The sequence below is a fragment of the Ascaphus truei genome, unplaced genomic scaffold (genome assembly GCF_040206685.1).
Source record: "Ascaphus truei isolate aAscTru1 unplaced genomic scaffold, aAscTru1.hap1 HAP1_SCAFFOLD_335, whole genome shotgun sequence".
NCBI classification, from domain to species: Eukaryota; Metazoa; Chordata; class Amphibia; order Anura; family Ascaphidae; genus Ascaphus; species Ascaphus truei.
Window position 1 is genome coordinate 299,491 of NW_027456344.1, and position 26,773 is coordinate 326,263.

Consider the following 26,773-nt stretch of genomic DNA (forward strand, 5'->3'; position numbering starts at 1 on the left):
GTACCTGGGAGATCGTTGGGGGGGGAGGCTTCATCCAACAGTGGGGAGACACGGGCTGAAGATGGTGATTTATATTTATATGTACGTGGAGAAGAGAGGCTGTAACCGCAGTACCTGGGAGATCGTTGGGGAGGCTTCATACAGCAGTGGGGAGACACGGGCTGAAGATGGTGATATATATTTATATGTACGTGGAGAAGAGAGGCTGTAACCGCAGTACCTGGGAGATCATTGGGGAGGCTTCATCCAGCAGTGGGGAGACACGGGCTGAAGATGGTGATATATATTTATATGTACAGTACGTGGAAAAGAGAAGCTCTAACCACAGTACCTGGGAGATCGTTGGGGAGGCTTCATCCAACAGTGGGGAGACACGGGCTGAAGGTGGGGATATATATTTATATGTACGTGGAGAAGAGAGGCTGTAACCGCAGTACCTGGGAGATCATAGGGAAGGCCTCATCCAGCAGTGGGGAGACACGGGCTGAAGATGGTGATATATATTTATATATACAGTACGTGGAAAAGAGAAGCTCTAACCACAGTACCTGGGAGATCGTTGGGGGGGGACTTCATCCAGCAGTGGGGAGACACGGGCTGAAGGTGATGATGATATATAGTATGTAAATAACTCAGCCACTCGTGAGTCTTTCTTGTCAACCAATAAATTTATTAAAGTGAAAGATCGACATTTTGGTCCAGGCACGCACCATTCTCACGGCACATACAGAACTGCCAGAAATATAATAAAAGTATAATCAGTGAACAGGTACCCGGATTACCAACAACGTTAAGACAACTCAAACGCCGATGTTCAAAACACAACGATATGCAGAGAAGTATATCCTTCTGCAAAGACCGTCTTAAGTCAAAAAAATAAAATGGGTAAAAGGTGAAAAAACGCATACCGGCATTAAATCGTAAGAACGCAGAAATATAACAACAGTGGAAAAACATCATATTAAAGCCACAAAGATCTCGTTAAACACAGAAATGGAAAAGCTACCCCGACAAATTGTAATGTGTTGTTTGATAGCATTGGAACTGGAGGGTCCTCGAGCTATTTCTTGCTCCCCTCGAAACTTACTGGTTTAGTTCCCGGTGTTTCTCCTCACTTTTGAGGATCAAAATGGCTGCCAAACCTCCAGGGTCCCGCATGGCGACAGGTAGCGGTGGCATCAATGAGGGAGGGTCAGGGTGGGGGGGATGAGCTTGCGGTTTCCTATTGGACAGTTCGTGTAAATGTCCAAGAGGGAAAGTTGGCAACTCAATAAGTATCTGGGGAGTTACATTAGTTTGGCGGAATCTGAATGTCTCAAGTTATCATTAAGTCAGTGTCCTGCGGGGTTGTTTGTAAATACCAATCAGATTACAGAAACAAACATACACAGATATATATATAGTGTGTGTGTGTGTGTGTATATATATATATATATATATATATATATATATATATATATATATACAGTGTTCGACAAACCTATACATTTGCTCGCCCCGGGCGAGTGGATTTAACATCGTGGCGAGCTTCTATTGGCCCAAGCAGCACACGTTTGGTACTAGGTGGCGAGTAGATTTTTTTGTGATTTGTCGACCACTGTATATATATATATATATATATATATACACATATACACTAACAGTGCTCGACAAATCCACTCGCCCATGGTGAGTGGATTTCAGCAGCTGGAGAGACAGCAGCAGAAGAGTTGGACTGAAGAGCTGAGCGGCACCGGGGGAAGACAGCTGGCGGCAGCAGAAGAGGACCACTATGTTGGCAGAGCAGGCAGCAGCGGCTTTACACGGTGGGCGGCGGAAGCAGCAGCAAGAGAACAGCATTGGCACCATGTAAGAGACAGGAGAACAGCCGGGTAGGAGCAGCGCTGTAGCAGTGGCAGACACTAGTCAATAAATACTACCGGGTCGGACCGCCGGAGTGTGCTCCACCCTGGATGTTCTCCTGTCTCTCATATGGTGCCAATGCTGTTCTGCTCCTGCTGCTGCCGCCGGCCGCCATGTAAAGCCACTGCTATATATATATATATATTTATATACCCCAATGCAACATCCAACATGACAAATCATATGGTTAAATACTTATCTGTTAATTTCTCATAAGTGATGGTCACTTAGTTAAACCCTTTTGCCAAAGCAATGTAAGCTTGCAGATCACGTCAAGGGAAGGCGTGCCCTCTTTCTGCAAGTCCTAACACTATCTCTTCACGCTTACAAGTGCTTTGGCCAAAGGGTTTAACTCGGAAATCCTCACTTATGAGAAAAGAACAGATGAGCTTATAGTGTTTGTGTGTGTAAATATATATATATACACACACACAATCCCAACATAACATAAAAAATGCCGATATACTGTATATGATATTGTTCAGATTATACAGATCTGTAAATACAGAGACGGCAAGGAGAGGACGAGACAGAGGGCGATGAGGAGGGAATGGGGAGCAGTGTGCACACGGGACAGGAGCGAGTGCCGAGAGAGGGGAGCACAGCAAGGTGAGTAGGAGGACAGAGAGGAAGCAAGGAGAGGAGGAGACGGATGAGATGAGTAGGAGTGGAGGGAGTGTAGTGTGCACAGAGAGGAGCAGACACAGTGAGGCAGAGAGTGCAAAGAGAGGGGAGGAGGAGCAGGGCATGATGAGGAGAGAGTTAGGCTAAGGCCCCAGTACGTGCGCCGCGCATGCGATGGGGTGCCTGGCGGCACTCGTTACCTGCATTAGCGCGACCTGGTGGACTCCAGGCAACTTGTGACAGGGAGGCGTGGCAGGGGGCACGAACACATCACGCGGCTGGTTCGCCTTCATTGGCTGAATCGCCGCCATGACGAGGCCAATGCTCGGCTGCCATGCCAAAAATCTTGTCTTTTGGCAAAGGCGGTCACACCTTGTGTGCCCACACACACACACGCCGACTGGGGCCTGCCCCATAGAGGGCTGTACCTTGTGTGCGGAGCGCACCCCATCTCGCACGCAGCCGGCGGGGACGAAGCCTAAGGTAGGGCGGAGGGGACAAGAGACAGTGAGGCACTACAGGGAGGGGTGAAAACAAAGAGTAAAGTTTAATTAATAGCCTTTAAAATCTGCTAGATCAGCGTATGTTATGTATATAGCCTCCTAGATTATGAAGATAGGTCCGTGATGTAACCACCACACACTAAATGTCAGTCCTAATGTAAATGTATATTCTCAGAGCGTGTATGCGCTCAGAATCTATGGTGACATATAAGTGGTGTATAGGTATAAAATCTAAGCAAAGCAAAGCAGAAATCTGTGTGTGTCTACCTGTAACTGCTGTATTAGTCCCACACAGACACTCCAAGCTTCTTACCGTAAAGGCAATGCTGGAGGAGGCACTCTGTGAGTATAGCCCCTATTATAAAACAGAGGTCTGCAGGTATGTACTAAATATAGGGGTTAATGCAGACACCCTTATAGGGTACCTTGAGCAATGTATTAATAGCTCTTGTAGTGTAGACAAAAACTATGGCTTGGCTACGGGACTAATAAAGGGAGTACTCGTGCATCCTCCTTTGAGTCCTAGGACGCTGATCGTGTGTATCCTCCGCACAAGATATGTAAGGCTGCAGTGGTAAAGGAGTGTATACCGTTACCCCACACAGTCCCCCATGTGTCAGGCAACTGCTGTTAGTAAATACACCAAGTACATTCCTATGCAGCCAGAATGTGCTTCATAATCTAGGAGGCTATATACATAGCACCAGATCCTAAATATCTATCAAGGATCTCCATATGTATATACTACTTAACTACCTTTAGTTAAGTTACGAATGATTACAGTCACGTGCTGTTTGACACATTTTTTGATTTTAAAGCCCATTTTTTAATTCAGTGTTTGCCAATAAAGTATTTTAACAATGTCATTATACATATAGTTTGACTGAGTGCTGATATACTGGGTTTCCTTTTCTTCTGTATACTTTAATCCCCTACCTAGTAAGCACCTCAACGTGGTTCACATTGTGGCCGTGCGGGAGTCTCCCTTGTGTTTAGTTGCATATCTTTACACTTTTTCTCCGTCCACGCTTAGTTTTCAGGGTGTCTTTTTTAACGAGGAGACTTTCACCTGTTCCCACTTTCTGTGAAATTGCTGTTGTACGCTTCCGTTTGGATTTCTGAGTGGCGTGCCCACCTTCGGAGGGCATATTTCGCTCAGAATTTAGACTGCTCAAGGTCTTGCTACTTGTTAGGGCGCGCTTGAGATTTGCTTCCCTGGGAAAGAATGCCGTCCTCTTCACTGTGTCCTTCTTCGGAGCTGTAGATTGGCTCTTTGGCAATTTAGGTATATTGTCACCAAAAGGCTCTTGTTCTTGGTGTTCGGTTAATTCAGTTCTTAATTCTTCATTGGACTTCTTTTCTTCATGGCCCCCAGAGGTATTTAGGGACTGTTGGCTATAATGGGCTACTGAGAGATATTCATGCTGATGGGATTTTGGGCCTGCGATTGTAAAGCGGCTTGCAGAAGGGTGATCCAGAACGGCAGAATCTTTGCGACGAACTGAATCCACAGAGGTCACATCAACTTTTTGGGCTTCTGGTAACTTACACGAGCATTTTGGTGCTCTTCTATATACGTTTGTGAAACAACTTAACAAGCAACAAAAAACATATTTTTCAGGCATTTTATTTGCAAGACTGGTCTCTGCGTTTTCCCCTTGTTCACAGTTGGACGTATTCAGAGGTGTTTCCCGAGACCAGACATCCTGACACATGGCCACCCTTGTCTCTTGACAAGGCTGCCGAATCAGATACTCAGACGCTTCTACATCAGGAAAATGTTTGGCCACTCCTTCGGGGTCTAGACATGAAATGCGTATGCTGTCAATTACGTTTTCAAGACCATCCAACCGGTCTTCTTTGACCGGTGTAGACGCTCTCTCTTCTACCAACCCACCAGCGACCTTGTCTATGAACTCACCACCCCTCTCAAGCTTGTTTTCGGACATGCTATTATTAATTCCAAAAGGGAACTCCTTTAGCAGTTCAGACAACTGGTGTGGTACAAACCATGGAAACGTTAGTTCATCACAGTGCATTTTAACCGACGACATTTCAGTTTGGTCGCTTTCGTTACTGTAGTCCCAAGAGTACAAATCCTGTGAAAACTCTGCATTTACCAATTGTGGACTGAAAAATGCTCCTTCCCACGTTTCAAATATTGGTGGCTCTACCTCTCTCGTTTCAGTCTCTGGATTGTGTGGAGAAGATGCGTGACCAGTCTCAGGAATGCTGGGCACATTCTCCATTTGCTGAGCCTTTTGCCATTTATTCTCGTCACCTGATGTCCCGCCTTTTTTGGGCAAAACAGGATGGTCCTCTGACTGCAAAGGAACTTCTTTGAACACCATGGCCATTGAAGAATTATAGAACCTGTTGCCTTCGGCAAGAGAGCAGATATTCTGTATCTGCCATTTCCCATCTTTCGATTCAAGGCGTGGCGGCGTCATGCTAGATTTCGGTGTAAGAACCTCATTTCCTAAATCACAGTGCACCACGGATGTTATGTCCATATAATTCTTTACTTTCCTTATTTCCTTAGAGTTTTCCTTCTCTAGATTATCTAAAGCCCATTTTATAGATTTTAATTCTGATTTTTGCAGCTCATGCAATTCTTTGTGTGCTTTTGCTGTGGTCATATTTCCTATATGTGCCAGATAATCCATGATCTGTTCGTTTGTATGTTCTATTATGCTGCACACGCTACCTTCTAGAATGGTCGCATATTGTTCCATTTTAGTTGACTGATATTCCAGTCTTTTTACTTTATACAGTATCTATGGAGAAACAACAATTTGAGACATAAATAAATAAATATATATATATATATATATATAAACATTTGAATATTTTTTATGTATTTAGAATTTGTATCTATATACAGTATCTCTATAATGTTTTTAGAATATACATCTTTATAATGTATTTATTATATATTTATATATATTTTTTAATATATATATTTTTATTTTATTTTTATATCTTATCTTATACTATATAATTGAAAGCACTGTATGCCTGCCTGCCTGCCTGGATGTCCGCTGTCCCTAGGGGAAATCTCATTGGTCCCTTGGCCCGCCCCCGCACACCTCTCATTGGCCTGAGGCGGAGTGACGGGCCAAAGGACACACAGGGACACACACACACACACACAGGGACACACACACACACAGGGACACACACACACGGACACGGACAGGGACACACACACACAATCCCCTCCCGGTGCCCCTCACTCTCCCCCGTCAGCTGGACCGCACCTCAACTTCCACCCCCCCCCCCCACCCTCCCTGTGCCCGAACTTACCCGGAGTCCCGTGTACACACACACACACACATTCCCACCCCCCCCAAGCTCACACACACCTCACCCCCCCCCCAAGCTCATCCCCCCCCAAGCTCACAACCCCCCCAAGCTCACACCCCGGCGCCGCTACAGTCAGCGGGGGAGCGGAGCGAGTGCCCGGGACACACGCGGGGGAGCGGCCACAACACGCGGCCTCCCGCCTCACATCCACGTGGGAGCGGCCGGATGAGTGAGGCAGCGGCCGGATCAGTGAGGCAGCGGCAGGACGGGTGAGCTTCCCCCCCCCTCCACATGCTACGTGCTGCTCTTGCCCCTCCGCTCCCGGCTCCCCCCTGTCACCGCGTGACAGGCCGCGGGACGTGAGATGGGAGGGGGGATGCCCCTCCGCTCCCGACTCCCCCCTGTCACCGCGTGACAGGCCGCGGGACGTGAGATGGGAGGGGGGATGCCCCTCCGGTCCCGGCTCCCCCCTGTCACCGCGTGACAGGCCGCGCGACAGGAGATGGGAGGGGGGATGCCCCTCCGGTCCCGGCTCCCCCCTGTCACCGCGTGACAGGCCGCGGGACGTGAGATGGGAGGGGGGATGCCCCTCTGCTCCCGGCTCCCCCCTGTCACCGCGTGACAGGCCGCGGGACGTGAGATGGGATGCCCCTCCGGTCCCGGCTCCCCCCTGTCACCGCGTGACAGGCCGCGGGACGTGAGATGGGAGGGGGGATGCCCCTCCGCTCCCGGCTCCCCTCTGTCACCGCGTGACAGCCCGCGGGACAGGAGATGGGAGGGGGGATGCCCCTCCGCTCCCCGCTTCACCTTCTCCCCACCGTTGTCCCCGCTGCCTGCGCAGGAGGAGGGGGGGGGAGCGGGTGTTGGTGCTGGTGTGTGTAATTGTGTGAGACTGTGTGTGAGTGTCTGTGACTGTGTGAAAGTGTGTGTAAGTGTCTGTGACTGTGTGAAACTGTGTGTAAGTGTCTGTGACTGTGTGTGACTGTGTGTATCTGTGTGTGACAGTGTGTGTAAGTGTTTCACAGTGTGAGAGTGTGTGAGTGTGTGTAAGTCTGTGTAAATGTCTATGACTGTGTGAAACTGTTTGAAAGTGTGTGTAAGTGTGTGTAAGTGTGTGTGACTGTGTGTGAGTGTGTGTAACTGTCTGTGATTGTCTGTAACTATGTGTGTGTGTGTGTGTGTGTGTGTGTGTGTGTGTGTGTGTGTGTGTGTGTGGTGCACTGTGCAGTGTGAGCAATGAGCAGTGTGTGTGCAGTGTGAGCAGTGTGTGTGCAGTGTGCAGTGTGCGTCAGTGTGAGCAGTGTGTGTGCAGTGTGTGCAGTGTGAGCAATGAGCAGTGTGTGTGCACTGTGTGCTGTGTGAGCAATGAGCAGTGTGTGTGCACTGTGTGCTGTGTGAGCAATGAGCAGTGTCAGTGTGTGCAGTGTGACCAATGAGCAGTGTGTGTGCCGTGTGCAGTGTGCGTCAGTGTGAGCAGTGTGTGTGCAGTGTGTGCAGTGTGAGCAATGAGCAGTGTGTGTGCACTGTGTGCTGTGTGAGCAATGAGCAGTGTCAGTGTGTGCAGTGTGACCAATGAGCAGTGTGTGTACAGTATGCAGTGTGTGTCAGTCTGAGCAGTGTGTGTGCAGTGTGCAGTGTGACCATTGAGCAGTGTGTGTGCCAGTGTGAGAAGTGTGTGTGCCAGTGTGCAGTGTGTCAGTGTGAGCAATGAGCTGTGTATGTGTGTGTGTGCAGTGTGAGCAGTGAGCAGTGTGCAGTGTGTGTCAGTGTGACCAGTGTGTGTGCAGTGTGCAGTGTGTGTCACTGTGAGCTGTGTGTGCGCAGTGTGCGTCAGTGCGACCAATGAGCAGTGTGTGTGCAGTGTGCAGTGTGTGTGTGCAGTGTGCAGTGTGAACAATGAGCAGTGTGTGTCAGTGTGAGCACAGTTCACATCCCGGGCAACGCCGGGTCTCTCAGCTAGTACTATATAATTGAAAGCACTGTATGCCTGCATGCATGCTGGCTGCCTGTTGCCTGGATGTTCGGTGTCCCTAGGGGAAATCTCATTGGTCCCTTGGGCCGCCCCCGCACACCTCTCATTGGCCTGAGGCGGAGTGACGGACCAAAGGACACACAGTGTCTCTCTCTCTCACACACACACACACACACACACACACACACACACACACACACACACACATACCTCACCCCCCCCCAAGCTCATCCCCTCCCCCAAGCTCACCCCCCCCAAGCTCACCCCCCCCCCCCAAGCTCACACCCCGGCGCCGCGCGTGACAGGCCGCGCGAGATGGGAGGGGGGATGCCCCTCCGGTCCCGGCTCCCCGCTGTCACCGCGTGACAGGCCGCGGGACAGGAGATGGGAGGGGGGATGCCCTTCCGGTCCCGGCTCCCCCCTGTCACCGCGTGACAGGCCGCGGGACAGGAGATGGGAGGGGGGATGCCCCTCCGGTCCCGGCTCCCCCCTGTCACCGCGTGACAGGCCGCGCGACAGGAGATGGGAGGGGGGATGCCCCTCCGGTCCCGGCTCCCCCCTGTCACCGCGTGACAGGCCGCGGGACAGGAGATGGGAGGGGGGATGCCCCTCCGGTCCCGGCTCCCCCCTGTCACCGCGTGACAGGCCGCGGGACAGGAGATGGGAGGGGGGATGCCCCTCCGGTCCCGGCTCCCCCCTGTCCCAAGATGTCATCTACCGCTCTCTTCCCCACCGGTCCCGGAGGCTCCGCCTCTCCCTGTTTCCCGCGCATTCACCCCCCCCCCCCCCCCATCCACGTGCGAGCTGCCAGACAGGTGAGCTAGCTGCCGGACGGGTGAGGGAGCTGCCGGACGGGTGAGTGAGCGGCCTTCACCTCCCCTCACCCCCCTTCACCTCCCCTCACTCACTTCCCCTCAGTGAGTTTACACATGTGCACCCCCTTAACCCCTCTCCCTGCTCACACCAGGGCCCTGTAACCCTTCCACTGCCGGGGAGCTCCGCAGTGCGATCTATATACATCGGCAGGACACATTCTATATATACAGAGCAAATTGCATCTGTATGCAGAGAAATAGATCTGTATATAGAGTATGCCTCTGTGTATACAGTACTAGCTGAGAGACCAAATAGATCTGTATATAGAGTATGCCTCTGTGTATACAGTATGATGTGCCTGTATACAAAGTAGCATATTTTATGTGTTATATACAGGACTTTTTATAGTGCAGAGCTCTGTGTATAGTGCATGTGCACAGTGCTGTGTATAGTGCATGTGCAGAGCGCTGTGTATAGTGCATGTGCAGAGCGCTGTGTATAGTGCATGTGCAGAGCGCTGTGTATAGTGCATGTGCAGAGCGCTGTGTATAGTGCATGTGCAGAGCGCTGTGTATAGTGCATGTGCAGAGCGCTGTGTATAGTGCATGTGTAGTGCGCTGTGTACATCTAAATGTGTATCTTACACGTAGGCAAACTAAAACATCCCGGGCAACGCCGGGTCTCTCAGCTAGTATATATATATATATATATATATATATATATATATATATATATATATATATATGTTTATTTTATTTATAATACAGTATATATCTTTATACTGTATTTGTAGTACTGTATGTATAGTTATATCTTCGTATTTGAGTTACAATCAATATATATATTTGTTTGTAATGTATGTATAATATATATATATATATATTTAAGTATATTAGATATAGATATATCTTTATAATGTATGTATATTATATATAATGTATATATATAATTAAGTATATTATATCTATAGATCTTTATAAGGTATGTATATTATATATATATATATATATATATATATATATATATATATATATATATATATATATATATATATATATAATGTATGTATATTATATATATAATTAAATATATTATAGATATATCTTTTTCATGTATGTATAATATATATATATATATAAATAAGTATATTATATATCGTTTTATAATGTATGTATATTATATATATAATGTATGTACAATATAAATTAAGTATATTAGATAGATATATCTTTGTAAAGTATGTATATTATATATAATGTATGTATAGTATATATATATAATTAAGTATATTAGATATAGATATATCTTTATAATGTATGTATATATATATAATGTATGTAAAATATATATATATATATATATATATATATCTATATATATATATATATATATGTATATTAGAAATAGATATATCTTTGTAATGTATGTATGTTATATATATATATATATATATATATATATATACATACGTTACCGTTCCAAGGTCTGCTAAAGCAAGACACAGCACTCAATTGTAGAAAACTTCACAAAGTGTATTGGTGAAAATAGTGGTACATCAAGAAACCCAACGTTTCGGTCCTCCAAAATGGGACCTACCCCCTGACGTTTCGGTCCTCCAAAATGGGACCTACCCCCTGACGTTTCGGTCCTCCAAAATGGGACCTACCCCCTGACGTTTCGGTCCTCCAAAATGGGACCCTTCCCCTGAGGAAGGCCCCATTTTGGAGGACCGAAACGTTGGGTTTCTTGATGTACCACTATTTTCACCAATACACTTTGTGAAGTTTTCTACAATTGAGTGCTGTCTCTTGCTTTAGCAGACCTCGGAACGGTAACGTATGTCTATATTATCCATATGGGACAAGCACCTACAGCCTATCAGCACCTATGGAGTGCCAACTGTTCTATTTGACAATATATATATATATAATATATATATATGTATATATATATATATGTATATATATATATATATATATAAATAATTAAGTATGTTAGATATAGATATATCTTTATAATGTATGTATTTATATATATAATAAATACAACATTAAATTAAGTATATTAGCTATAAATATATCTTTGTAATGTATGTATATTGTGTATATAATGTATGTATATTATAGATAAATCTTTACAATGTATTTCTCCACAGAAGTTTTTTGGCGCTTCTTTGGCGTGACGTCACGGATCACGGCGAACACGCCCACTCCCCACCGGCCCCGCCGCTAATTGGCTGTCCGGCTCTTTCAACCAGCGCTCCGCCTAAAAAAACGTCTCAACCCACCAACCCCCCCCACGTACCCAGCAGTTGACGTCACCGCTACTGCCGTGCTATGATTGGACCGCTCCGTGGCAGCTGCAACTGGCGCTGGAAGAACGTGAATTCTTAACGCTCCCCGCTCAGGCGCTGATTGGCTTGGTCGGCTCGGGAAGGTTGCCATGGAGACGGCTGGTAGCGTGGTAGGGACCGCGCTGTGATTGGCTGTGTAGTGTGTGATGTCTCTGCGGCGGTGGTGTATAAATAGAGGTGTGCTCCTGCTGAGGGTAGTAGAAGGGTTAACGACCTGATACCACATAGGGGCCATACCACATAGGGGCCATACCACATAGGGGCCATACCACATAGGGGCCACACCACAGAAGGGCCACACCACAGAAGGGCCACACCACAGAAGGGCCACACCACAGAGGGGCTTAGCTACAATACATTGAGAATTTCCACTAAAATGACAGCCAAAGCATTGCTATCAGCATTGACCTGGGCACGTCTACTCCTGTGTGGGTGTATTCCCGCGTGGCTAGGTGGAGGTAATGGACCAGGGCAACCGCCCTGCCCCCAGCTACGTGGCCTTCACGGAGACAGAGAGGCTGATTGGAGACGCTGCCAAGAGGATGATCTGCAGGAAGTTCGACTAACCGGGGAGGTGGGTGTAGTCTGATGTGAAGCACTGGTTCCTCCAAGGGGTGAGCAACAAGACAAGGGGGAAGCCCAAGGTGGAGTATAAAGGCAAGGAGAAAACCTTCTCTTCTGAGGAGATCTCTTCCATGGTGCTGCTCAAGATAAACAAGACAGCTGAGACCTACCTTGGTCACCCCATCACCAATACAATCCTCACAGTGCCACCCTACTTCAATGACTCCCAAAGGCAGGCCACCAAGGAAGCTGGCGTCATCACTGGGCTGAACATGCTGAGGATAATCAAAGAGCCTACGATGGCTGCTATTGCTTACGGTCTGGATTAGCGTGCCCGGAGAGAATGCAACGTCCTTATATTCGACCAAGAGGCGGTACCTTAGATGTCTCCATCCTTGCCAATGATGACGGGATTTTCAAGGCCAGGACCGGTGACACCCACTTGGGAGGGAAGGACTTCGACAAACTCTGTGAAGGAGTTCAAGCACAAGAAGGATGTAAGTCAGAAGAAGATGCCATTGGGGAGGCTGATGACAGCCTGTGAGAGCCAAGCACACCTTCTCATCCAGTTCCCAGGCCAGCATCGAGATTGACTTTTATACCTCCTATCACTAGAGCCCGTTTTGAAGAGCTGTGCTCTGACCTCTGCAGGGGGACCATGGAGCCCATGGAATAGGCCATGAGAGATGCCAAGCTGAACAAGTCCCAGATCCACAACGTCGTTCTAGTGGGGACTCCACTCGCATGCCTGAGGTGCAGAAGCTGCTGCAAGACATCTTCAATGGCCAAGAGCTGAACAAGAGCATTAACCCCGATTAAGGTGTGGCCTATGGTGCTGCTCTTATGGCAACCATCCTGATGGGATATACATCTGAGAATGTGCAGGACATGCTTCTAGATGTGGCTCTGCTTTCCCTGGGCCATGGAGATGGCCGGTGGGGTCATAACCGTCCACAAGTGCAACAATTCCACCTAGCAAACTCTGATTTTCTCCACCTACTCAGACAACCAACCGTGGGTCCTTGTCCAGGTGCACGAAGGCGAGAGAGTCTTGACCAAAGACAACAGCCTCCTGGACAAGTTTGAGCTGAGCAGGATCCCCCAGGCTATCACGGCTTGCCCCAGATTGATGTAACCTTTGGCATTTGACAACGGCATACTCAAGGTGTCAAACGTGGACAAGGGCTGGGGCAAGCAGAACAAGATCACCATCACCAATGACGAGTGGCTGAGCAAGGAAGAGATTGAGAAGGTGACGCAGGGATGCAGAGAGGTACAAGGCGGATGTCGACGCCCAGTGGGAGAAGATCGCAGCCAAGAACTCTCTGGAGTGCTACTTGAAGAGCGTGGTGGACGACAAGAACCTGAAGGGCAAGACCCATTAGTGAGACTGGGGATGGGGTTAGCACCACCTCAGGTCATTCCGCTTCTTAAGCATGTACAATCCGGGCGTGTTGGCTGTTCAACCGTTCAGTTAGTCAACTTTTTTGAGACATGGTTTAGAAGAAACTACTTTTTTACATGCTGAACCATGCGGTTTGGCAATGACAACTTTGGAGCTTCTAGAATAGGCCCCTTAATATTGAACATAGGGGCTAAGTATTTTGTCTCTGAGTTGAAAAATGAACACTTCAGTATAATGGATAGAAGGTGACTGTTCTGTTCCATCAAAAATGATCAATGTAATACAGCAGGGCTCCAGTCAAAGCGAAAATCGCCGGAAAGCAGGTTCAGTTCGATTCCATTTATTTAGATCTTTGTAGACTTGACACATTTTTTTTATTTCAAATATTTTTATTGAATAATCGGAAAATAAACAACATCCGGGGATATTGAGAAAGAAACGTACGATTACATTTTCAATGAAAATGGTACAGTGGGAAAACAGTGGATACAGCAGGGCCCCAGGCATACGGTGGGTTCCGTTCTAAGGGCCCGCCGTATAGTGAAAATCGGCGGAAAGCGGAACCGGCGATTTTCAGCTGTGCGCATGCGCAACCCGGCAATTTCCCCCTTGTGCGTGCGAGAGCTACATTCTGTGCGCACAAGCTACGTTCTGTGCATGTGCGCCGGCGGCAACAGCTTCTGAGCACACATGGCAGCCTCTTTCTCGGTCGCCGAAAAACGGGGCGCCGGGAAGCGGGTCCTTGCTGTGTAACATTACGACACCGGGTCCCTGTTGTAGCTCGATCTGGTACGGAATCTATCCCATTCCATGAAATGTTTTTTTTATCTTGTCAAATAGGGGTGGGTAATTAAATTGATGGAGGGATTTATAGAACCCAGTCACATTTACTCCCAGATATTTCATGTGAGAGGAACTCCATCTATAATTAAAATGTAGTTGAAGAAGTTTATATGTTATAACTCTATGGTCCCTTTAGGGAGCTTTTGTTTTATATGTATGTATGTGTGTATGTCCTTATTTATATAGCGCCATTAGTGTACATAGCGCTTCACATTAGTACTACACGTGACAATCATATAAATCACAAAATAATACAAATAACAGATCATTATTGATCTGTGCGCGTGCACAAACACCCACACTGACTGGCGCACACACACACTGACTGGCGCACACGCACACACACAATGACTGGCGCACACGCACGCACACAATGACTGGTGCACACATACACACACACACACACTGACTGGCGCACGCACCCACACACACTGACTGGTGCGTGCGCACAAACTCCCACACTGACTGAAGTGCGCACATTTACACACTGAGTGATGCGCACATACAGTGACACGCACTGACACACAGTGACACACGCACAGTGATGCACACACTGACTGACACACACACACTGACGCACACACACATACAAACAGTGATACACACAGAGTGACGCACACACACAGTAACACACACATGAGGAATTCACATTTACTATAAATATAGACGTGCAAATAGCTAAAACTTCTTTGCGTTTTGACACTGAAATTGTGTTTTGATTTTTAATTATAAACATCACCATCACAAACACAATCTCTGTGACAAAACAATGACACAAGAAGTTTCACTTAAAATGCGCGTGCTCGGCGCGCACACACACTTTTTTTTACGGAGGTCCCCTCTCTGCTTATTGCTGTTGGTCGGTGCGCCGCATCTCCTCGTTTTTGGCTAGTTTTACTTCATCTACGAACCCTAAACCGAGTGGTAGATCGTGTTTATTACTTCAGGAAATCGCTTCTTCTACGACTTGGATGTGGTCGATTGTGTTGTGTACACTGCGAAATCCCGCTTGCTTTGTAGGTTGGGAGAAGTCCAGGGTCTGAGGCAGCCGATTAGCGAGTATCTTCGGAAAGAACTTTGTAAGCGGTTGGAAGTAGACCGATTGGTCTGTAGTTCTTGAGATCTTTGTCTCCTTTCCTGTGGCTGAGCATAACTATGGCATCGCTTCCTTGCCCTGGGATTTTCTTATTCTTCAAGCAGCACGTAACGAGTTTTGCCAGGATTGTCCCTACTTCTTCTCCAGCTTCTTCACAGATTTCAGCTGTAATTCCATCTTCCCTGGGAGCCTTCCCGTTCTTCACGAATGTTATTGCCTTTGCCACTTCTTCTGGAAGAGGACACATGGTGCGTCAATGGTGGTGTCTTCTCCCTCTTCCTCTGCAACCCGTGGGGCTGAGGTGGGGATAGAAAGACACCGACCTACAACCACGCAGTCCTGTCCGGAATGCGTAGTCCAAGTCGTACCGCGTCGTAGGGTAGGAGAGGTCAGGGTAGTCAGGGTACTTGCCGTGTTCCGGTGTTGGAGAGTAGAGGATGGTAGATTTCCGTAGCCAAGGTCCAGGGTAATAGAAGGTAGAATGGTCGAGGGCGAAGCCGGGGTCAAAGCGCTGGAGAGTGTAGGAATCCAAAGAACAGCCAGGATCAGGACAGGAGAGAACAGACAGGTCAGACCAAGCAAAGTTCAAGCCAACTAAACAGCAGCGGTGAGCACAATGCATAAACAGGAGTTTATGCTCAGCAAGGAATGCCAGACAGGAGCAGGTATATATGTGGGAAGGATCCAATTACCTTGCAGGGGTGTGATCCGGTCCTCCAATGGTGTCCGGGCGGCAGTAATCTGAAACAGCCTGCAGGTCAGGCTTTCCTGGTGATTGCCTTGGTTGCCATGCAACCCGCGCGCGTGCGCGATGCGCGTCGCGGAACGCTGACGTCACGCGGGCGTGCGGCCGAGTTCCCTCCCTGTGGGAGGTGCCGGCAGCTCCTTTCCGAGCGTGCGTGTACTGCCCTGGCCGTGCGTGTGCGCATGGGTCCGCCGTGTGACGCATCAGCGGGGCGGTCTCTGACCGGAGTTGCGGCAGATGTGACATATGATAAGTGCACAGTCTTTTGTTGTTGATCCATTGTCTTTTTAGAGTGCGATGATATGCTTACACATACTCTGTGTCTCTGAGGAAGGGTCCGCTGGAGACCGAAACGTCGGGACCGGGGACTCACTTTGTAGGGTTTTAACTAAACTCTTTATCAGTTGGATATTGCTCTGCTGGTGTATATACTTCCTTCGGGGAATATGAGGATATATATACTGTACACATAACCTCTCTATGTTTATATCCCAAGCTCTGGTTGTGATCTGCAGTCTCACCGGGATTTCAGGGGTCCTTGTAGCTTCTCTGTGCTGGTATCGGTAAGTGCTTGATATCTATCTGTGTATACATACACACACACACACACTCATACATATGTATATGATGCCTATACCAAATGGATCTTCTTTTTGGGGGTATATATACAGACACACATATACTGTATATATACACATGGTTAAAATGCCTTCTTGTTTAACATACACAAATTCATACACACATGTATATAGACACACTAATTTTTATATGATACTCACTGGCTTTCTTGTTATATACATCTGGGTGTGTGTGTGTGTGTATATATATATATATATATATATATATATATATATATATATATATATATATTATATATATATACACATATATATATACACACATATATATACACATATATATATGTATATGTTCTGGTGTAGTTTACAGAAGGAGGTCTGGCTGGCACAGAAGATGGCATACACAACTTATAAGGGCAACCAGCATCATACCTGCCAGAGGGTGAGTGAGCGCTCACACTCGGCTCTATCCTCCAGTATATGCTGACAAACACACCGTCCTGTCACTGTGTGTGTATTGTGACACCGCCATCACGTTGCAGGGTCTTGTGTCCCATATTAAGGCAGACAACTCTGTACTTCTTTACACTGGGTTTATTTACAGGGGTTAAAACAACAAGAACACGCCTACCGTCCCTTTAAGGCAAAACAAATCATAAAATAAATACCTACTCCTATCAGGAGACTGACTACACATCAGCATAAGCCTCTCTAATTGTCGCTGGCCAACTAACCTGGTTCCCAGCTCCAAACATATAACATGGTTTACAGATATACCATATGAATGTCACTATCGCAGTCCTTATCTGTTTTTTTGGGGACCCAGTCCCACGAGAGTCCAGAAAATCTCTCTGAGGGACCAAACACCTGGACCGGACAGTTCTACTTCCACAGAAGTCTTGGGTCCTTCACTCTTCCTGGTTATGCAGCCTAGGCAGTCCCAGCTGGCTCTGCGACCACCGTCCAGCAAGCCTAGGGGACGGTTCTAGCCAGCTTCCTCTTAGCTGGGGAGAAGTTGGCCTCTCTCCCCCTTCTCTGGGGAAAGCAGTCTCTCAGTGTGTGCAGCTCTGTGTCTGCCTCCTGTTCAATCAGGAGGGCTGCCTGTTCAATCAGTTGCAACTGCTGCTAGCTGCTCTAGGGGAGGTTAACTTCCTGTAGGCTGGAAAACACAGTAGTTGCACCACATTCCAGCAGATAGACAGTGACTCTGTCACTGTGTGTGTATATACTGACAAACACACCGTCCTGTCACCGTGTGTATATATACTGACAAACACACTGTCCTGTCACTGTGTATATATACTGAGCAACACACCGTCCTGTCACCCTGTGTGTGTATACTGACAAACGTATACAGAAAGATAGTATATAAATATAGTGTGTTTATATAACTATGATTAATGTTCCCTATGTCTTACCCTCCCCCTTTCTCCTCTCCTCCCCCCTCTACCTGCATCCCTCTCTCCTCCCACCACTCACCCCCTCTCTCCTCCACCCTCTTCCCCTTCCCCTCTTCCCCTCTCTTCCTCCTTTCCCTCCCTTTTCCCCTCCCTGTCTTCCCCTTCCTCCCCATCTTCCCCTCTCCTCCTCCCCCCGTCCCCTCCCTCTCCTCCTCCCCCCTGTCCCTCTTTCCCTCCCTCCCGTCTTCCCATCAATCCGTCCGTCTTCCCCTCCCTCTTCCCCACCCTCCCGCCCTCTTCCCCTCTTCTCCTCCCTCTTCCCCTTCCCCTCCCCTCCTCCCTCTTCCCCTTCCCCTCCTCCCCCAGTCTCACATCTGTCAGTATGTTCAGCAGTTTCAAAATCAAAAAAAGAAGCTTCAGACGCACGAGGGGTGAGTGACCGTGATGATACATATATATACACATGACCTGGCACCTCCTAGGACTGGCACAGGGGGATATACAGAGCCTTGCACCTCTAGGACTGGCACAGGGGGATATATAGAGCATGGCATCTCTAGGACTGGCACTGAGGGATATACAGAGCCTGGCACCTCTAGGGCTGGCACAGGGGGATATACAGAGCCTGGTACCTCTAGGGGTGTCACAGAGGGATATACAGAGCCTGGTACCTCTAGGGCTGGCACAGGGGGATATATACAGAGCCTGGCACCTCTAGGGCTGGCACAGGGGGATATATACATAGCCTGGCACCTCTAGTACTGGCACAGGAGGATATATACATAGACTGCTGCCTCTGATTTGGCAGCTGAGCTATCTCTCCGTCTCTCCAGGGCTGAGATGCGATCTCTCCAGCAGCTCTCCACTGAATCGGAGCCGGAGAATGAGGAATTCGCTGTGTACGTCTGTCCCGGGCTGGCCTCGGTACGTATATACTGTATACAGGAGAGAGGCGGGACTGAGACATCTCTCACCTGAGTGAAGTGACGCCGATACTGACCTATCTCTCTCCCCCGCAGACCGGAGAACTGGAGATCCACAACCCACTGTTTAACCCCTTAAGAAACCAGTAGTAACACGGTGTCCTACAGCGAAACCTGAATCCTATATACCGCTATATATATACGTCCCTGTGTCCTGTCATTGAATGCCGTGTATTAAAGTGTAAAAGTAGTGGTACTATGTTGGTTGATGAAGTTCTTTGTCTAAACCTATGAAAGAAATGGGACATAACGGGACAATGTTATGGGGTTGGCCTTAGGATTTCCTCACACCTCACCGCGTGTCCGTCCGTCCATTACCCGTGTATATATTCATTTATAATTCTTTTATCTATCCAACTAGCCACCATCCATGTATCTATCCATCTAGCAACCATCCATGTATCTACCATACGTGTATATCTATCCACCATCCATGTATCTACCATACGTGTATCTATCCATCTAGCCACCATCCATGTATCTATCATACGTGTATCTATCCATCTAGCAACCATCCATGTATCTACCATATGTGTATCTATCCATCTAGCAACCATCCATGTATCTACCATACGTGTATCTATCCACCTAGCAACCATTCATGTATCTACCATATGTGTATCTAGCCACCATCCATGTATCTACCTGTGGCAGGACGGCCTGTAGCCGAGGTCAGGGAGCAGTCCACACGTGTAGTTTCAGGATAAATGAAAACGTTCAGTGGCTTTATTTCTCCACAGCAACATAACATGCGGGTACACTGTCCCTTTAAGCAAATAAATCCTGCTCCACGTTGGGAGAAACTGACTAACACAGCAGTCCTAGCTAGCAGGCTGGCTGGCTGGCTAAACCATACCCAAACCGTAAGAGTCTTTTTAAGCAGTCATGCAAACAAATGAAACAAATCTTACTTTGGCTGCAGTAAGTAGTGTGCTGTATCCTTCTGGCTAGCAGCACATCTATCCATGTGCTCTCATCTGAGACAGGCAGCTACTGCTGGTAACAAGATCCTTATCTACCTTGCTGGCTCTCAGGTGTCAGCTTACAACCTGATTAGCTAGCTTCCACCTGAGTTAACCCTTATGAGTGCTGGATGAAGCACTCAGACATATGTTTCCCAGGCATAATTGATAGGGGTTGACTTCACCCTGTCACATACCTCCCCTGTTGTGTGTGGCTAGTGTCCCACACGGCTGAAGCCCGACCCTCCACTCCTTCTCTTGACAAAAAATCAGCATTTCCATGGTCCTTTCCAGGTCTATGCTGAATATCAAAAGAGAAGGGTTGGAGGGCCATATACCACCTGGTCAACCTTGGATTTGTGTCCTTCATGGTGTTTAACCACTTCAAGGGCGCATGGTCAGTGACCAGGGTGAAGTGTACTCCGGCGACATAATGTCTCAAGGCCTCAATTGCCCATTTTACAGCGAGGCACTCCTTCTCAATAACGGAATACCTCACTTCCCTTGGGAACAGCTTCCGGCTGATGAACAGTATGGGGTGTTCAACACCATCAAATTGCTGAGACAGCACTGCTCCCAGTCCTACCTCTGAGGCATCCGTCTGGATGATGAAGGGCTCTTTAAAATCTGGGCTCCGAAGAGCGGGGCCCTCTTACAGGCACTTTTTAAGCATGTCAAAGGCGTCTTGGCACTCCCAAGACCATTTAACTTGAGTCGGGGCACTCTTTTTTGTCAGATCTGTTAGGGGTGCAGATATTTCTGAAAAATTGGGGATAAACCGCCGGTAATACCCTGCTAACCCCAAAAGGGAGCGGACCTGTGTCTTTGTCTGTGGGGTGGGGACTTCCTTTATGGCGGCCACCTTGCTAGCTAGTGGCCTTACTATCCCTCCCCCAACGGCATAGCCCAAGTACTTTGTAGTGGATTTACCCAGGGCACATTTTTTTGGATTTGCAGTGAGCCCTGCTTCTCTTAAGGACGTTAGGACTGCCCTTAACCTTTTTATATGAGACTGCCAGTGTCTGCTATAGATGACAATGTCATCCAAGTAGGCCGCGGCATATGCCCTATGGGGTCGTAGTACCTTGTCCATTAACCTTTGGAACGTGGCTGGAGCCCCATGTAACCCAAATGGCATAGTGACGAATTGGTATAACCCGAGAGGGGTGGCGAAGGCAGTTTTGCATTTGTATTCTTCCGCTAGAGGTATCTGCCAATATCCTTTCGTGAAATCTAGGGTAGAGATATACTCTGCTTTACCAAGCGAGTCAAGCAATTCATCCACCCTAGGCATTGGATATGCATCAAATCTGGATACAGCATTTACCTTTCGCAGATCCACGCAAAACCTCACCTTCCCATCTGGTTTAGGGACCAACATGATAGGGCTACACCATTCGCTGTGGGACTCCTCGATCACGCCCAATTCCAACATGTCTATTATCTCCCTCTCTACCAGGTCTTTTCGGCTCTCTGGCAATCTATAGGGACGGGACCGTACTTTTACGCCAGGTTCTGTCTCAATCCTATGGGACACTAAATTAGTCTGCCCTGGCAGCTCCGAAAAAACATCTGGGAACTGGTCACATAATTCTAGTAGGTCTGACCTTTGTTCCGTTGTTAACTGCTCTCCCATGGGAACCTGATGGTCATTGTACGTACTACCCTTTGGAAGCTGCGGACCCAAATCCGTCTCTCCTTCCCGAGGGTGGATGAACAGCGATCTCATCGTTTTCCAGGGTTTCAGGAGGTTCACGTGGTAGATTTGTTTACCCTTCCTGGACCCTGGTTGAGAGATCTCATAGTTCACCTCCCCGGTGCGGCGGAGAACTTGGAAAGGACCCTGCCACTTCACAAGGAGTTTACTCTCTGATGTCGGTAGTAGTAGCATCACTTGGTCCCCAGGTTGGAAGACCCTCAAGCGAGCATTTTGGTTATACTGCCTTTCTTGACGTTCTTGAGCAGATTTGAGGTTTTCCTTAGCAAACCGACCTATCATGTCTAGGCGATTTCTAAGGTCTATGACATACTGAAGGGTATTCTTGGAGGGGGAGGGCTCCTCCTCCCAGGATTCCTTCAGTAGGTCGAGAATACCCCGAGGTTGGCGTCCATATAGGAGCTCAAACGGGGAGAAGCCTGTAGATGATTGGGGAACTTCTCGTACCGCAAACAACAGGAAAGGGAGAAGTTCATCCCAAGCTCGCTTTTCAGTGTCCACAAACTTCCTAAGCATGGTTTTTAAAGTACGGTTAAACTTCTCTACCAATCCATCAGTCTGAGGATGGTAGACTGAGGTTCGGACGGATTTTACCTCCAATAACTTCAGGACATCCTGCATTAACTTTGCCATGAAATTTGTTCCCTGGTCAGTTAACATTACTTGGGGAAGTCCTACCCTAGAGAACAGTTCTAACAGCCTGTGAGCAACCTGTTTAGCAGTGGCTGATCTCAGAGGGAAGGCCTCAGGATATCTGGTGGCATAATCTACCACAACGAGTATAAATTTATGTCCCTTCGCAGAGGGTTCTAAAGGTCCGATCAGATCTACCCCAATTCTCTCGAATGGGACGGCTACCAAGGGCAGAGGAACCAAGGGAGCCGGCTTCTGTCCTTTTTGGCTAGTTAACTGGCATTCAGGACATGTCTCACATAGTTTCATGATGTCACCATGTATGCCTGGCCAGTAAAACCGGGACGAGATGCGGTCCGTGGTTTTATCTCTGACCAAATGACCACCCCATGGGAGAGTATGGGCTAGGGCAGGGGGGCGCAAACTTTTTTCCCTGCGCCCCCCTGACGGCTGTCCCCTCACTCCCGCGCCCCCCCCAACCCCAACTTACCCGCGCTCCGGCGTAATGACGTCACGTTGCCATAGCAACGTGATGTCACATGACCTCGCAGCGTCATTTTGACGCCGCGTTGCCATGGCGCGCAGGGAGGAAGCCACCGGAGCCACGGTAAGTTAGGTTTACAGAGGCCCTGCAGCTCCCCCGGCACTTAATTTAAGTGCCTTCGGGAAGCGCGCGGGGCCTCTGTAAACCCAGCGCCCCCCGTCGGCAGTGTCGCGCCCCCCCTGGGGGTCGCGCCCCACAGTTTGCGCACCGCTGGGCTAGGGTGAACACCGTTTTAATCAACCCTTTAGGGACTAGCATCTGTCGAATGACCTCCCCTGTTTGTGTAACCTTATTCACACGATATAGAATGTCATTCAACAGTTCAAAATGTGGAAACACTTTTACACCCTGGTCATCCATTATCTTGTTGTTGACCTGTACCACCTTCTCATATTGTCTAGCCAGAGCTGGGTCCTCCCTCTGCCTCTGACGGAAGTCAGGAAGATCCAGGTCTGGCAAAATTCCCGTATCTATCTGTTCCCCACCCTGGTCATCCCCGGCCATGACCTGCAGTCCTTTGGGTTGACTAATGTTACCAAGAGTCCCAGCCTTTCTTAACCAGTCCTCTTTTTCCGCACGTCTCTGTTTACGTGTCTTTGGGACATGGTGTCTACGGGGAAAAATCTCTGGGGAAAAAGGGAACAAGTCTCCGGGCTTCTCCGGTACCAGAGAAGTAGGCTCCGTAGGAGTAGGGGCCAACAATGTTTCGAGGTAGGGCCAGTCTCGGCCAAGTAGAACAGGAGCAGGTAGCCAGGGAGCAACTCCCACTAGTAGGCTAGCCTCTTGATCCTGGATACGCAGTAGAACGTTCGCCGTCGGGTATCTCTTTGTATCCCCATGGATACACTCGCTATTCCAAGGAGAGTCATAAGATAGTCTATTGCTTGGAATTAGGCCCTCTAGGATCAGGGTTTTTCCAGAGCCCGAGTCCAGCATGTCGTTTACTTTTGTCCCCTCCAGAGATGCTGGGACTAACCACGGATTGTGGTCCCCTCGGAGACAAGCTGTGGCAATGGTTCTGCCATATGAACAGTCCATCTCATCATCTCCTGAATCCGCAACCTCGGTCGTCAGCGGAAGCTCTCGACGGGGCTCGGTGTTTGGACCTCTCCGCTGTTGGATGGGGTCCTCCCTTCTGGTTGGTGGGGTTATCCTCTCCACCGGGTGGGTGACAGGAGTCCAGGTTCTCGGGGAATACTGTGGGTGGCGGCCTCCCTTGAGTGATCCAGTGGCCTCGGACCCAGGATGGGCGTCTCTGCGGGAGTTTGTACCAGGAACCCTCCCGATCGGGTTGACTGGATCTCCCGAGCTGGCGGGTTGTAGACCCCTCGATTGTGTGCTCTCCTGCCTCTAGCATCACCAGAAGCAACTGGTGTTTGCACCGGCCGTTCCCAGCTATCCTGTTGGGTGTCGTCGCCCAGGAAGTTTTCCACCAAGCGGACCGCAGAATCAAGGGAAAATGCAGCGTGTCTTTTTACCCAGGAGCGGGAGGAGGGGGGCAGTATCTGTATGAACCGCTCGAGCACAAACTGTTCAAGGATCTCTGCCTTGTCATGTTTTTCCGGTTGTATCCACCTGGTACATAAGTCTACTAAGCGGTGGGCTACGACCCGGGGTCTGTCTCTGTTTGTATATTTGACTGTCCGGAACCGCTGTCGGTAGGTCTCTGGAGTGAGGCCTAGGCGATCCAGAATAGCAGCCTTTAGTTGCTGATAGTCCATGGCCTCGTCTGCTGGAAGAGCCTGGTAGGCTGCCTGAGCTTCCCCTATGAGGAGTGGAGCCAGAGTCGTTACCCAGCGATCAACTGTCCAGCCGTGGGCCGTGGCTACCCTTTCAAGAGTGAGGAGAAATGCCTCTGGGTCTTTGTTTGGCTTCATTTTATGCAGCATCACCAGTGGGTTATTTGGAATCCCTGGTCTGCCTGGAGCTAGGACTTCGGCCAGCAATTGGAGTAGCTTTTCCTCTCGCCGGGCCTGTCGCTCATCTTGCTGGGCCTGTCGCTCATCTTGCTGGGCCTGTCGCTCAGCTTGTTTCTCTGCTAGCTGGAGCTGTTGCTCAAGGAACTGAGACAAAATTGTCTCCATTTTTTTTTTTTTTCCCGTCTGTGTGTGTGTGTGTGGCCCTTCAGATACAGGGCCCGTCCAACATCCCACTTCTGACACCACCTGTGGCAGGACGGCCTGTAGCCGAGGTCAGGGAACAGTCCACACGTGTAGTTTCAGGATAAATGAAAACGTTCAGTGGCTTTATTTCTCCACAGCAACATAACATGCAGGTACACTGTCCCTTTAAGCAAATAAATCCTGCTCCACGTTGGGAGAAACTGACTAACACAGCAGTCCTAGCTAGCAGGCTGGCTGGCTAAACCATACCCAAACCGTAAGAGTCTTTTTAAGCAGTCATGCAAACAAATGAAACAAATCTTACTTTGGCTGCAGTAAGTAGTGTGCTGTATCCTTCTGACTAGCAGCACATCTATCCATGTGCTCTCATCTGAGACAGGCAGCTACTGCTGGTAACAAGATCCTTATCTACCTTGCTGGCTCTCAGGTGTCAGCTTACATCCTGATTAGCTAGCTTCCACCTGAGTTAACCCTTATGAGTGCTGGATGAAGCACTCAGACATATGTTTCCCAGGCATAATTGATAGGGGTTGACTTCACCCTGTCACACTACCATACGTGTATCTATCCATCTATCCACCGTCCATGTATCTACCATACGTGTATCTATCCATCTATCCACCATCCATGTATCTACCATACGTGTATCTATCCACCATCCATGTATCTACCATATCTATCCACCATCCATGTATCTACCATACGTGTATCTATCCATCTAGCCACCATCCATGTATCTACCATACGTGTATCTATCCATCTAGCAACCATCCATGTATCTACCATACGTGTATCTATCTATCCACCATCGATGTATCTACCATACATGTATCTATCCATCTAGCCACCATCCATGTATCTACCATACGTGTATCTATCCATCTAGCAACCATCCATGTATCTACCATATGTGTATCTATCCACCTAGCCACCATCCATGTAACTACCATACGTGTATCTATCCATCTAGCAACCATCCATGTATCTACCATAGGTGTATCTATCCATCTAGCAACCATCCATGTATCTACCATATGTGTATCTATCCACCTAGCCACCATCCATGTAACTACCATACGTGTATCTATCCATCTAGCAACCATCCATGTATCTACCATACGTGTATCTATCCATCTAGCAACCATCCATGTATCTACCATAGGTGTATCTATCCATCTAGCAACCATCCATGTATCTACCATATGTGTATCTATCCACCTAGCCACCATCCATGTAACTACCATATGTGTATCTATCCATCTAGCCACCATCCATGTATCTACCATACGTGTATCTATCCATCTAGCTACCATCCATGTATCTACCATACGTGTATCTATCCATCTAGCTACCATCCATGTATCTATCCACCTAGCCACCATCCATGTATTTACCATACATGTATCTATCCACCTAGCCAACATCCATGTATCTACCATACGTGTATCTATCCATCCATCTAGCCACCATCCATGTATCTACCATACGTGTATCTATCCATCCATCTAGGCACTATCCATGTATCTACCATACGTGTATCTATCCATGTAGCCACCATCCATGTATCTACCATACTTGTATCTATCCATCTAACAACCATCCATGTATCTACCATACGTGTATCTATCCATCTAACAACCATACATGTATCTACCATACGTGTATCTATCTATCCATCTAGGCACCATCCATGTATCTACCATA

At 48.1% G+C, this 26,773-nt stretch overlaps 2 protein-coding genes across 5 annotated transcripts; one reads left to right on the top strand and one right to left on the bottom strand.

Moving 5' to 3' along the window:
* Positions 1-701: 701 nt before the first annotated feature.
* On the bottom strand, positions 702-11,415 carry LOC142483548 (retroelement silencing factor 1-like). Its single transcript, XM_075583564.1, has 2 exons — positions 11,262-11,415; positions 702-5,806 (listed from the first exon to the last, which is right to left on the bottom strand). Exon 2 carries the CDS (start codon positions 5,762-5,764, stop codon positions 4,022-4,024), a length of 1,743 nt encoding a protein of 580 aa, XP_075439679.1. The 5' UTR covers positions 5,765-5,806; positions 11,262-11,415; the 3' UTR covers positions 702-4,021.
* LOC142483549 (neural proliferation differentiation and control protein 1-like) lies at positions 8,935-19,286 on the top strand. Of its 4 annotated transcripts, XM_075583566.1 has the most exons (7): positions 8,935-9,162; positions 11,279-11,586; positions 16,626-16,692; positions 17,071-17,149; positions 18,474-18,538; positions 18,941-19,031; positions 19,127-19,286. In XM_075583566.1, exons 4-7 carry the CDS (start codon positions 17,102-17,104, stop codon positions 19,178-19,180), a joined length of 258 nt encoding a protein of 85 aa, XP_075439681.1. In that variant the 5' UTR covers positions 8,935-9,162; positions 11,279-11,586; positions 16,626-16,692; positions 17,071-17,101; the 3' UTR covers positions 19,181-19,286. The 4 variants fall into 4 exon arrangements, with proteins under 4 accessions (XP_075439681.1, XP_075439680.1, XP_075439685.1 ...); XM_075583565.1 differs by lacking the exon at positions 8,935-9,162 and having other exon boundaries at positions 11,567-11,653; XM_075583570.1 differs by lacking the exons at positions 8,935-9,162; positions 11,279-11,586 and adding an exon at positions 11,649-11,670.
* Positions 19,287-26,773: the final 7,487 nt, after the last annotated feature.